Source organism: Epinephelus moara, chromosome 22 (assembly GCF_006386435.1).
Source record: "Epinephelus moara isolate mb chromosome 22, YSFRI_EMoa_1.0, whole genome shotgun sequence".
Taxonomy (NCBI): domain Eukaryota; kingdom Metazoa; phylum Chordata; class Actinopteri; order Perciformes; family Serranidae; genus Epinephelus; species Epinephelus moara.
This window is the reverse complement of record NC_065527.1, coordinates 42,602,648-42,617,317: the sequence shown is the minus strand read 5'-3', so window position 1 is coordinate 42,617,317 and position 14,670 is coordinate 42,602,648. Positions and strand designations below refer to the sequence as shown.

The 14,670-nt window shown below is 43.5% G+C and overlaps 1 protein-coding gene across 1 annotated transcript in view; it reads left to right on the top strand.

The window, feature by feature from the left end:
• Positions 1-14,130, top strand: part of erf (Ets2 repressor factor) — a 46,861-nt gene extending 32,731 nt beyond the window's left edge. Inside the window, exons 3-5 of the mRNA XM_050034124.1 lie at positions 2,279-2,391; positions 6,431-7,335; positions 7,512-14,130. Coding sequence (XP_049890081.1) covers positions 2,279-2,391; positions 6,431-7,335; positions 7,512-8,156 — 1,663 coding nt within the window. The 3' untranslated portion in view covers positions 8,157-14,130. The remainder of the gene's footprint in view (positions 1-2,278; positions 2,392-6,430; positions 7,336-7,511) is intronic.
• Positions 14,131-14,670: the final 540 nt, after the last annotated feature.

Sequence of the window (14,670 nt, the reverse complement as noted above, 5' to 3'; positions counted from 1 at the left end):
GCGATTTAGTTTGATTTGTTATGTGACGATACGATTCAAAATTGATTATTGATTCAATCAAAAGAGGGAGGCATTGTGTTTTGGCTCTTACTTCCAGAGCTCTACCGATTAATCCACACTGATAGGACATTTTACAAACATACAGCTCCAGAGAAAGCAGGTCCCTTCTGCTGTGACTGTGTCTAAGTATCTTGTTCTTCATTTTAACACATATTTACATGAATGTTTTGGCTTGACTGCATTAGCAGGGCCAGTGCTATAAACATGAAAATTTGTGACAGTGATACACCATTCGTCAGCCAGGTGCCCAACACATTGTCATTCCCAACTGGTCAAATACTGACGCTTGGTCAGTGGCTCCTAACGTTAAACTATGACACTCTAGGTACCCTCCTGCATCGGTTTTGGATGGTCAGGGAATGCGTGTATATTAACGCTTCTTACATGCTTTGTGTCTTTTCAAAATAAATGTTTTCACAGTAAATGAACAATTACTTAGAACGTAAGTAAAACCTTCGGTTTTAAGGCGAACATATTTAGGTATATGGACCAAAGGCATGTGGTTAGGTTTAGTAAAAAAACATCATGGTTTGGATTAAAATAAGTACATATTGTCACGTCACTTACATTACTAGCATAGCATGCTATACATACTAGTACATGAACGAAAAGCAGGGTCCTGGGTGAAGGTCCAGAGTGTGTTTGACCCATCCACCTCCCCGCTCGCCTGCGCAGTGCAGACTTTCTTGCTCTTTATACAATGGCATTTGCTTGTAGTGTCAAGAAAAGGCTGCGGCCTGGTGCGTCTCATTCTGCAGCGAAAGGTTGCCTCTGTGCCTCAGTATCTGACGCCAAGGGCCAGGGACCAAGCATTAGTGTATGACGAGTTCAGAGTAAGACTAGGGTGGGATGCTGCCACTTCCCGTGTCATTTTAAAATTAAAAGTCCTTGTTTAAGATTGAATGCCCTCCAGCATTTCGTACACAGAACTGTTTGCAGAGGTGCAGTAAGAGCCTGTTGTCTGCAGCTCTTCATGAACATCTCACTTTGGCTGATTCTGCACTGGTATGCGTTATGTGACGCAACTTGATCCTATATCAATATAAACAGTCTAAATCTATATCTTGCTTGAAAATATATCGATATATTGTACAAAATCGATATATCGCCCAGCCCTAATTTACGTATTTCTTAGATGTTCAGCTCAGCAGTTACTCAGTTTCTAATGCTTCTAATGCATTTCTTTTATCTTACAGTCATGTCTCTGTACATAAATAAGGAAATGAAAGTGTAATTTACTGATCAATATCACTGGTTAGATGTTTTTTTTCTCTGAAAGCAGAAGTTGTGTGGTCTAGAGTGAGGGGGCAGGGGAGTGAATAACATGATATATAAGCCGCCCTGCTGCAACACTAGTAACAGAGACAACCATCAATATCCAAAATGCTGTGCAGGTGCAGAGCTTTGAAATGAAACAGTCTCTGTGTGGAGTTCTTTTACTTCATCTCACCAGAGTTATGTGAAGTTTTGCGAAGTCCTGTGGTGTGTGCTGGTCAGCTGGACTCAGTTGTTAGTGCTGGAGTTTGGTGCTCTTTTCCACTCATGTTGGGCTGTAGGTGATGGTTTACAAAGCATTTATAATATATTTGTGTGAGCCTAATTTTTGGCATTTGTGAATGGAAGAAATGTAATTCTTTGCATTGTGTTTTTTTTTTTTTTTCCCCCACCTACTTCTAGGGTTCAGAGCTTACTGGTGGCCCCAAGGTTGAATGCAGCCGTCGTCCATGTGTCCAAGATATAGGTTCCTTTAGTCATTGAAATAAACGTTTCATTTTAACAACTGATTACCCCCTAATGGCTTTTATCTTTTCATCTCACATACAGTAACTTCACAGTGGTACGGATACAAGAAAGTGCAGATTGATTAACTGTTGATGACTAGTGACCCTCAAAGCTGTGGCCGACCTAGCCAATAAGATTACTAAATGTCCACACGAGCCAACTGTCACAGTTTGTTCAGGTCTATTGGGGAAAAATGAACCATGGTGATTTGTTGATGATTTTTTTGCACTGTGAAAAATCGCCAGCTGGATTTTGTAACTGTGAGTTACTTCAGTCCATAATTACAGCTGGAAAAATGTGAGTAATAAGTGTATCATCCATGGTTTCACACTTAAAAATATTTGGCTAAAGAGAATGTGGTCACGATCAGAGGTTTACCACATGTTGCTGATGATTTTATATGTAGATAACACAGTGTCCGCCCTTCTCTCTTTAGATACTACTACAACAAGAGGATCCTCCACAAGACCAAAGGGAAGAGGTTCACCTACAAGTTCAACTTCAACAAACTCGTGCTGGTCAACTACCCTTTCATCGACATGAGCTCTGGTATGTACACGCTCATATTATATACCGCACAGACGCCTCACTGAAAAGTGTCTTAAGATGTGTTTTTTTATTATTGAATCACATCTTAACCAGGGCTTTATGGTATTGATATCACTGAAAGCAGAAATTATTAGGCAGTGGAACCATTTTCTTTCCTTTTCCTGCCATGATGACATCTCTTGGTAACTGAAATTTAGGTTATTTTTGATTACAAAAGAATACATTTATACTTGACAGCAAGGGCATGTTCAAGCTGAGTAAGCTCAAGGACAGATAAGAAGTTTCTCGCCATCAGTGTGTCAATTTCTGAACTTTACTTTGTAATTCAGCTGCTGAAAGCTGTGACAAAAAATATAATTTCAAACAGCCAAAAATTCAAGATATTCCCAGGGACTTACTTCCATGGCATTTAAAATTAGACTAGTCGACTAGTCTAAAAATAAGTAAACACACAGTCAGCCCAAATTGAGCACAGTTTAATTCAAAATGATAAGCATATCGGAAAAAATATTGCCTATGTTACAAGAGCCTTGTGAATTCATTTATCACACTTAACGATAACCAAATTGTATTTCAAATGCTGCTGAAATATGTGGCACTCTGCACCCTGCATTATGAACATTGCACAGTATCCTACCACACATGACAACAGTTTACTTACTGTGTATTTAACGTGCTGACCCGTCCCCATTTAAAAACACAAACACTTGCATGGTAACTCTTATGCATGAGTGTGCATGGAAATTGACATCTCCTTTCTCTTCTCTCTCCCACACACACACACACACACACACACCTCACCTCCTGACGTTTTCCCTTGAGGTCAAGTCTTTAGTTAAATACATAGGATATTAGCTTTATACAGTCCATGGCAGCACCAGTCATGTTTACAACAGCAAAGTCACTTTATAAACTCATTAATATCTCACTTGAAATAAATCTAAAATGTCAGTACAATAAATATTACTCTGAGTGAAGAAAGTAACGTTACGTAAGTTTGAGGAGCACACACATCCGTATCAATCATTCATCTTGCTCTCTGTCCCACGTATACTGAGGAGATTCAGTCTGCAGGTCGGCTGCCTCAGGTACATGTTCAGATACATGGCAAAAATACATACATGAAACCAAACCTTTAAAAAGTAACGATAAAACAAACGATAATGTTGGAGCTCATCAATACTACAGTCTTAAATTTTACCCTGGGTTATTGATACCCATCCCTAGTCAGTTAGCACAATAACAACACAGCAAGGTGTTGAAAGAACAAATTATAATAATCATGCGCTAGCGAACAATAATGCAAACAGTTACTAGCAGTGTCTGCCAAAGAGCTCAGTGGCTAAAAACATAATCCTCAAAGTGCTGATTCAACCAATAATAAACAGCCAGCAAGGGCCGACTAGTGCTTACTGTGTGGGACTGATATTTTGCTCTGATTTTGTTTAAAAGTCTGTCAGAGCATGCAGTCGTCTGCAAAGACAGCTGAGAAAAGACCCAGAAACTGTATATAACTGAGACTTTCAGATGTTATTGTCTGGGGAATTTTCCAGTCGGTGTGGTGGACGACTTACCAGTTTACTTGTGAAAGATAAATCTTGTAGGTACAGATTTGGAGCAGTTTCACAGTCAGCCCTGGTCACAATCTAAAAACTAGATTTAATATAGTCAAATCATATATCTGGTATGTTCAATGCTATTTTTGCAACAACGAAAAAATACTTAGAATCAAATACTATCTTTAAAGAAGTATGTATCGTGTACACAAACTGGGGTGCAGTGTGAGTGCATGTATCTGCCTGGTTTTGTGTTTGTGTGTGTCCTCTAAGACATCAGTGTGCCACGTCCTGGTTTATCCTTCCCCTCTCTCCTCTGAAGTCGTCTCTCGTTCTGGTCCTGGCCACCCAGTGTAAACACAGCCCATATGGGAGCGTTGGATACTGGGTGACATAAGTGCAGCACGAAACTTTAATTATAGCCTCCGTGTGATGTGGCCCACACACTGACATGTTGTGATATGATGGTTTCATATGATGGTTGTACAGGCACACATGCCCACGTCAATCTGGATTGATAGGCAAGCGCAGGCTCTCACAAACATACGCATTAGAAAAACACACGGGTTTTTTTTTTCCCATCGTCTCTGACACACATGGCTGTGAGATGTGTGCTGTTTTAAAAGAGAGAGAGAGAAAGAGAGAGAGACACACACACACACACACACACACACTCAGCGGTACTGGAAAAAAACAGAGGAACCCAACCCATGTTTGTGATGGCAGTAAGAGCGACTTTTCCAATATTTAATTCTGGCACGTGCACGGATGCCAAGAATTTATTGCAGTGCCACAGTCTCTCTGGCAGCGGAGAGAGAGAGGAGGGGTTGAAAGAGAAGGGAACTTGTGGCTTTGTGTAACCCAGTGTTTTCTTTCTGTGTGCCTGTGACCCTCTGGGTAAAATAGTTGGAGTTATGGGAGACATGTGACCTCCTTTACTTTTCCCTTTCTCTTCAGCTTAAAGGGCTAGTTCATCAAAAAAAAAAAAAATCCCCCCACCCCAGTAAAAAAAGATTTTCTCATTGAGGGCTAGTCTTCGTGTACACAGGTATATACACGTATATTTGAAAACGTAGCTTTGTCTTCACATTTTAGGCCAGTGAAAACCGACGTTTTGTAAAACCCAACAGAGCATGAAGATTCTGTTTTCAGTGTTTATGTGTAGACAGCAAGATGGATGACACGTCCCTAATTCCCCTCACTGTACAAAAATCAAGCCAATATATTCTGGATGCAGATGTTGCCGTCTTGCGCTGGTGATGTCATCCGGAGCCAAAGTCTGTGCAGGGTGCCGAGGTATTGAGTTCCCACCCATTCACCCACCCGACCCAATCGTGAGCAGCTCCATTAATACCGAGCACACTAATTGACACACACAGCTATCACTCATGAAGTCACACCCCCCAGCAAATGATAATCCACAAAACACACTGTCAGCAGTTTTCATGAGACCCACTTTTTACCAAAAAAGGTGCTCCTGTAAAACCCGCAATGGTGACACTATGTTCTAGGGGTAATGTATATTAACTTTGACTCTGCTGTTGGACAAAAAACATTGTAGTTGTTACTGTTGATTTTCATTACTTGAGCACCATAAATAACATCCAGTACACCTCCACTGCTTAAAGATGAATGCAGAAATCTCAGAAACTGATACGTCACAAACCAAAACTCATCTCATACTGGACACCATTACATAAAAAGGAGAAAATACTGTATGTTCTTTTTGTAACATCCGGAGAGCAGAAGTCCTAACGTAACCCCAGAGCTGTTCACTAAGTACAGTCTCTCATTAGGTGTTCTTTGACCAAACTGTTCTGGTGACTCCCTGAGAGGAACTGCCCACTGGAGCTCCCTCGAGAATTACATACCTTCAAGAGCTTTTCTTTTCTGTTTGCATTTGCTCTGCAAATAGGAATGCTAAAGTGACGTGATGGTGTTCGGTGTAGCAACACAAATTTTGCACTGGCATGTCATAGCGATGTTTTATTTCCATTGTAGCCTTTGTATTTTGTAAAGCCTGGACTTCACTTTTGGTCCGTTTGTCAGTGTTTTCTTACAAGCCATTGTTTGTGTTTTGCGTTGTCTGTTTATGCAGCTAACGTGTTTTTAAAATGGAAGTTGCCAGTTCTGCAATGGTGTTTGACCAGTCAGCATACGTCTTGATTGATCAGGGTACACTCACATCACACATGGTTCTTCTTGTGCTAGAAGAGTGCTCTAAGAACTACAATCATTCCTAGTTCTTGCTGTGAAGACACAACAAAAAGTTCTTAGGACGATAAAAACATTCCTAGAAAATGCTGTTTGAGGGTTTCCGTGTCACTAGCTCTGAAGAAATGAGGCATGTTTAAGGGGGCTTAGTAAATCAGTATGTCCAGAGTTTTTCACTTCAGCTCTCTGTAAGATAATGTGCCTGGTTTCTGTTCCCAGACTCCCCCTCTTGATTGACCTAACTCAACCCTCACCTCTCCTCCTCACAGGTCGAGTCCCCCAGAGTGCCCCTCCAGTGCCATCTGGAGGCAGCCACTTCCGTTTCCCCCCTTCCACTCCATCAGAAGTCCTTTCCTCCAGTGAGGAGCTGCGCAGCCCGGGCATGTTCAGCAGTGTGGCTCGCCGTATGGCCCGTGGCTCTGTGAGCGACTGCAGTGACGGCACCTCCACCAACTCAGAGCTGGAGGAGACCGTGGGGGCCGATGAGCGAGGCGTGGGGCCTGAACGGGCTTACAGGGGCCTGCTTCCTCCCCGCCTGCCTCACGAGTCTCTCTTCAGGGTCTACGGCGGGGCCCCAAACCCAGCAGGGCTCGGCAGACATGGCCCCAGGGTTCACCCAGATCCTCTGTCTCCATTCCCTGTCTCCCCGCTGCCAGGCCCCGGGGGTCTTCTGGCCCCAACTCTGTCCCCGGCCCTGTCCATGACCCCCACCCCCCACCTGCCCTACACCCCTTCCCCCTCCCTGTCCTCCCCCATGTTGGGTTCCCACTTCTCCTTCAACCCGGAGGACATGAAGCACTACCTGCAGGCCCACACCCAGTCCGTCTACAACTACCACCTCAGCCCCCGAGCTTTCCTCCACTACCCCAACATCATAATCCCTCAACCCCACCGCCCGACCCCAGAGAAGCCAGCCACCCATCATCTCCACGGCCCACCCCTACCGCTTCCTCATTCGCTCAGCCAGCAGCCAGGAGGCGGGGAGGAGGGGCAGCAGCACCCGTCACCGTTCAAGTTCAAGCTGCAGCCACCGCCGCTTGGGCGCAAACAGAGAGAATCTGGGAGCTCATTGGCTGCTGCTTCTTCCTCCTCTTCCTCCAGTCAATCCTCCTCATTCACAGGGTCTAGTCAGATAATCAACTCTGCCTTGGCTGCGGGGCCTCCGAAGATCAAGGTGAGAGTGCTAACGCACACACACACACACACACACACACACACACACACACACACACACACACAGGATGTGGTGTTTTTACTCAGTGATGCTTTGTGATTTCAGATGCAACATGAATAACATCTTGTCAGAGTCCAAAATAAAATGTAATTATGTCAAATATTCTTCCTCTCCAGGTTGAGCCCATATCAGACATAGAGTCAGAGGAAGAGGTGGAGGTGACTGACATCAGTGAGGAGGAAGAGCTCAATCAAATTGACGAGGATGACGAAGGTCACATCTTTACCCCAACAGCTAGTCATCATCTTCATATGCTCAACAACCATCACCAAGCTAATGGGAATGGGAGCAACCTCTCTGCCCCTCCGCACATTAACCCTGATGACGACCCCGATGACGACGAAGAGGTCTTTAAGACTCCTGCCACTCCTCCCATCGGCAGCGGCAGCTTGGCCTTCCCTCTGATCAACCTGAAGAGCGAGCCGGGTCAGCCAGCGCCCATCAGCCCCGGGGGCACGCGATGTATCCCGCTCAAACTCCGCTTCAAACGCCGCTGGAGTGAAGACCAGAAGATGGAGGCGGACGGAGAGAGGGACGAGGCAGAGGACAAGAAAGTGAGGGCTGAGGGAGACGAGGAGGTGGAGGGGAAGAGAGAGGAGACAGGCAGGAGAGTAGGGGAGACGGAGAATGGGGGAGGAAGAGGCGGAGCGGGAGGTGTTATTTTGGGGTTGATGCTGCCACCGCCTCCCACCCAGCGCAGAGCGAGCTCGGAGCTGCAGAGGGCTACAGCACAGCTGTCTCTGGAAAATACTGGCTGCTGAGCTTCACATGCACACACAGGGGACATAGACACAAAACACACACCTCTCTGAGTCTTGTCAACAAACTTAATAGTTTTATGTAGAACATAATGCTTGGTGGTTTGTTAGCGATAGTAGTGAACACAGGTTTTGCGTATTTAAAGGGACAGTTCAACACAATCAAAAATGCTTATTTTTCCTCTTACCTGTAGTGCTGCCTGTCAATATAGATTGTTTTGGTGCGAGTTGCAGTGTTGGAGACATCGGCTGTAGAGATGTCTGCCTTTCTCATATAATGGAACTAGATGACACCTGGCTTTTTGTGCTCAAAGCGCCAAAAAAATACATTATAAAAACTCTTGTAGGAACTACGTTCTTTTTACCGAGCTACACCTGACAACCATATCACTCCCCGGAAAGAGGTTGCATCTACTGCTAGCTCACCTAGCTCCTCAGCTGAGCTATCTAACGTTACAGCTCAGCCGAGAACGACGGCATTAATGTTTACATCTCACACTGTCACAAGCACAAACTTCTTGTCCATGAGTAGATGCACCCTTCCTTCTGTGTGGCAATGCGGTTGGTGGGTGTAGTTTGGTCGGAAGAACATAGTTCCTACATGAAATTGCTCACATCAAGGTGTGAGGATTATCTTGTCAACTGGGTCATAATTTCTGGAAAGAGACACTTTGAGCACCACAAGCCGAGCGCTACCTAGTTCCATTATATTGGAGAGAAGGCAGACATCTCTACAGCCGATATCTCCAACACTCAGCAGCTCACATCAAAGGACTGATATTCTGATAAGTAGCACTACAGGTAAGAGACAAAATATGTGTTTATGATGTTGTGGTGAGCTTGTCCTTCAAAGGTGGAGAATGGAGACAGTAGCTAAAAGGTGATTACATGAACACACTTTAAAGTTGTCAGGACGTGTGCATGTATCATATGAAGGAAATTGTTTTTTGTGCATTAATTAAAGGAGCTATTGGACACTTTGTACTGACCTCACAGCCTCACAAGCTCCTTAAATGACTTGACACAAAATATAATTTCACCTGCATATGTTACATTTCCATGCTGACACGGTAGTAAAGAACAAGATGATGGTGTTAGCATAATTTCCTCCCTGTTCCTTCGTTCCCTCCTGTGGTCAGTACTGTCAGCAAGCAGCCACTAGGCATTATGTGAAACCATAAAGCATAGACGTGCCTGTGCAGCCTCTGATGCACTGAGAGGCATGACACCTTTGTGCCCCTGGTACTCCATCAGACATGAACACAGCAGGTAGTATTTTTGCTGGGACTCACAACATTAGGAGGAACTTACTCTGTATATTGACTCGTGACCCATTTTTAACACCAGAGCCCTACAGAGAGGGAGTCTACTCTTAATATCTCTTAGGAATTGCACACTTCAATGCCGCCTTGCCCTCACAGCGCCAGTTAAATCCACCAGGGATCACCTCACATCACACCTGTGCCCCGATTATGTCTTTTAATGGGTCTATTTGTTCGTCTGGTGCAGTGAAACGAATCGCAGTCACCCTAAAGAGTACAAAGGCAGCCTGAATTGTACAGCAGTAGATTTTCTCACCCACATCTGCCTCACTTGAAAGTAGTGAGCCGGCCCTCCTTTTTCTCCCCCCTCTCTCATCTGTACTCAACCATAACGAGATGGACAGATCCTAATGTTACTAAAAACACTTAAAAAAAAAAACCCTGATAGAGATTACAGAAGTGCCTCTCTGTCTGCACCCATCACCAAGCAGTCGTTTACAAGATGGAGGGCAGTGAGGGGAAGGAAGAAATGCTCCGCTGGATCCTACAGACTTAAGAGGGTAATTAGAAAGAGCTCTCCAATCACAGTCTTTTCTCCAGGAAGCAACTCGGACACTATGAGACTGCATCAGGGCCAGACTGAGTGCTCTCCTCATCCTCAGCTCATTCACTACAGTGTATAAAGACATGAAATGAGGAGTGGGATTGTACATCTTGAGGACAAGTTAAACTAAACCGGAGCGGGAGAGGAAGATTGTGACCTCCCAACCTCTGACCTGCTACACAGGACGTTTGTTAGCCAGCACATGGTTTCCACTGTACAGAGAAAAAAAACACCTCAGAGGAAAGAGCCGGATCCTTCTCTCTCTTCACTTGTTGAGGACATGAGGAAGCAGCTCCTAGAAAGGCTGTAATTACAGACACACTTGTTTCTGAATGTGTGTGCGTGGACCCAAAGCTGGCATAAACATCACCGTGCCCTCGAGGACAGAAAGGGCGTCCCGACTTTCTGTGTCCCTCCGTGACTTCGCACAGTCTTTGAGGGGTTTTGGAGGTTTGAGGGCATTTGTAGTGTTTTCTCCCTCTAACAAACAGCTCTCCTCTGCATTCCCCCCGTTTGTTCTTTACAGACTGTATTCTTTCTGTCAAAGGAGGCATGTGCCTCGCAATGATATGGACAGTATTTTAGGGCATTTGCAGTGATCTGAGGATTTTCTGTATTTTGCAGAGAACAGCCGAATCTGTTCACGTGACATTTTGAGAAGCGACAATTGACTTGCTTTGTCTACAGGGGCGAAATTGGGAGAAATGTGATGAATGTCGCGCATCAAGGTAAACTCAGGCAAACCTTCAACTGAGATATCGAGAAACAAACTTATTTTTATGACATTTTATTCATATAGTTTTAAAAGGACAAAAAAGAGCATTGCACCCATGTTAACGAACAAACAATTCCAAATAAGATTGTGCCTTTATTAAGCCAACGAGTTTTTAGAGTTACCCCCAGCAAAATATTTTATCACTCACTCACAGTACCACCATGCCTTCTGTTTTTTTGTAAAAGAGAGATACAGAATAAGTAAATCTACACATATATATTTTATTCAAATATATATTGAATTCAAATATTATATTTCAATATGGTCATTTGATACAAATCAGGAAAATCCTACTATTTTTAATGGTAAAGATATGTATATATTCTAATGGACATATTATTACCAGTATAATTCAGCCTTTGCCTTCTCACCCTTGCCTTCTCTTGACCGTTGAGCTGCAGTGACAAAGGCCCAATGGTGTCAGAGTTTTATATTTATATCGTTAAAATGAAAAAAAAAAAACAAAAAAAAAAAAACAGTTATTGTGTATTCAGGGGACGGAGGGTGTGACGGGACAAGGATCAAAGAGCAAGCAGAAACGTTTAAGCAGATCTGGGTCAATTCATGTTTTTCTTGTTGGTGGGCATGTTTGTTTTAACATCCCCAGAGTAGAGCTACAACTATTAATTGATTAGTAGTCAAAAACTGTCTCATTCCAACTTCTGAAAAGTGAAAATGTTCTGGTTTCCTCACTCCTTTATAACAGTGAACTGAATATCTTTGTGTTGTGGATAAAGCAAGATATTTGAAGACGTCATCTCGGTCCTTGGGAAACATTGATCAACATTTTTCACTATTTTCTGACACTTTATAGACCAAACAATGATTAACCATAAATCTGTTAACCGCCGCCAGTATTTTTGACCAGTTCTGTGTGTCAGTCTATCGGTTAAATGTGCTGCACCTCAGTTTATCGTACTGTGCGTCAACAGGGTCTCTGTTAGGAGATAGCTTGCGTTGTCACTCATTCAGTCATTACTAGCGTCTCGACCTCACAGACATGGTAGCCATCCTCTGGTCTCCCCCCAGGTCACCCTGGTGACAAAATGGCTCATTTTTTAGCTTTAGCATCGTTAGCAGTGTCAGCACAGTTAGTGGTGCTAACAGGGTTAACAGTGCTATAAGGGTTTTGCAGGTCAAAATTAAGCTGCTTACTCAACACGACAACCTGGAGTGAGACCAGAGGGTGGCTACCGTGTTTTTCACATGTCCCACCGCCTGGACAGCGTTACTGGCAGTAATCTTCAGACCCAGTTGGTGCGCAGTGCAGAGCTACCAAGGCTAACGTTAGCTAACCAGTGGAGACAAGAGGCGAACAGAAAATTTTAAAAAGCAAGACATTTACATCTCAGAACATTATAATTAGACCACCAAATAGATAGCACCTTGAATGCAGCACTAAAGCTAACTGAGTCAATGGAGCACCGGATTAAAAAGAAAGCCCTCTTTTATTTCACATCATTTTCTTTTACCCGTAACTTATTTGATGGGTGTCAGGGTATTGACAGCTAAATTTACAGAAACAGACATCCCTACAAACAGCTAATGGAATACTCAAGAAAATACTCCACAGAATAATTGACAGTTGCAGTTCTGCCCAGGAGTAGCAGAGAGGCAGGTTAACCACATCAGGACACAGAAAGGTGAATTAAATTCACCCCACCCGCCTCCATCTAAAACGTCTAGCAGCCACTGTTTGACCCCAATCTGCTTAAAAACCGTGGAGGCGCAGGTTGTAACAGGAGCTGGTGACGGACTCGGGTGTTCAGATTCTGATTGGACGACACAGATATACATGCAGCTCTGCGTCACCTCGCAAAGCCGGCAGGACCGCAGCTGCTGATACAACTGGACTTTGGTTTGAGCGTGGACCGTGGACTCAAGTGGCTTTGTGTGAACTCAGTGTGTCTGTGTGTGTTTGTATGGGCTGGTCTGAACCCTGCCCACACACACACACACACACACACACACACACACACACACACACACACACCGTCCTGGTTACAGTGAGGCTTTACTGTGGCTAGAATAAAGGGAAACATGACATCACATGTGACATCAGACGCCCCCACAGTCTCTCTGGAGTAGACGGCAAACCATAGAAACTACACACACATTTACACACAAACACACACACAGAGGAAATGGCATCACAAAACCTCAGAACGGAGTGGGGAGAGAGGGACTTCCCATAACCTGACTCGCACATTCTGCGTGGTGTGTACGTGTACTTGTGTATGTGGATGTGTGGTTTCTATGGTTATGCCATCCACACAAACACAAACTATTACACACAGCCTAGTGAAGACCAGCCATATGAAGTGTCGGCTCGGGTTATTATTCAGTCCCAGTATTCTTGTCCGGATTGTCCAACCAGCTCCAGTCTAATTTTGAAAAGGTTATTTTTCTTCAGCAGGCACAAAAAACTTTTACATCTATCCTTCCAATGTGTTTAAAATGTTTGAATCAGCATTAAAAAGGGTCAAACCTCTGGTCACTGCTAAAAGTGTCAGCAGAACAATAAAACATTTTAGGGAACTTGAAGGATAGCTGCATCAGTGTAACAGTGTCTGATAAAGAAGAATAAAGAACACTGAGCTGTACCTGAACCGTTGCACCTGTGCTGCCTTTACCTGTCGTGGCTTCAAACTCAAAACACAAGAGAGTAACTGTTTCCCCAGCAGGTGGATATTTGCAACCCTTGGATTTCATTGATGCTGTTCTTATCATTTTCTTCTGTATTTTTTCAGACATATTACTGTTACTCCTGTAATTATTATATTATTAACTATTTTTGATTATTTTGTACCCTCTTGCCCATGGCCTGCTCTTCTCCATGACTTCCTGGTTTTCTGTGAGTTTTCGTTCCTGTTTGCACTCTTTCCCATAAACTTCAACTAGTTGGCTTCAGTGCAGTCTTTTTTTTTTTTTCTTTTTCAGTCATGCTAATTTTGTAACCACGTTACCATGGTCAAGAGGAGGGTCACTTATTCCCCACATGATATTCAGCAGGGGAAGAAACAAATGTTCTCCTTTTTTTTTTTTTTTTGATGTTGTATATATATTTTTCCCATTTTGGAGGATTCTGTAAGAAAAAAGAGCTTTGTACTGTTTAACCATTGTATTATTTGAAATGCGTTCCCCTGTCCTCTCTCTGGTCGTCTCTGTCTCTTCTCTCACAACCACCTCGACGGTGAGCTGTCACTCCAGAGGGGAGACGGAGACCTTTTGTTTTTATCACGGAGGAACCACCTGTACTTCAGTTTCTCTTTTATCTGTTCATCTTCATTTGTAATTAAACAATAATCAGGGTTCATTAAAAAAGGTAAAAATGGACGCCAGTTTCTGTCTTTAATTCTTTGACTCGTTCACTTTCTTCTACTTTCTTCTAATATTATTATAGGTTAAGCTAATTATAACCAATTATAACCCAGCATTTTGATATACATGCATCTGAAATGGGTCATTCTGTGGAATGATTACTTTTACTTTTGATACTTTTAGCATCATGTGACAGACTCGGAAATTGTAATGTCACAGTTTGGCCATTATGTCAAATTGACTGCAAAGCATGGTGGACCTACCAGGGGCCTGCAGGGCTGTTAAGAGGGTGGCACATGTTCTTCGACCCCATGGCTGCAATGTAACTGGAGCTTCAATGTTGGAGGGTCACAGCAGACAATGCTAGAAATAAGGGGATGGTGTCTGCTCAAATGCTCTCTGGGTGCGCTCAGCCTGATAGAACTATTGGGTACATTCAGTTGTGTGGCGGCTGATATATACCACTCAAAAAACATTAAGGGAATACTGAAATCACACATCAGATTTTGGTGTACGAATTATTCAAGTTGAAAATCTTTACTGAAGTATATTGAA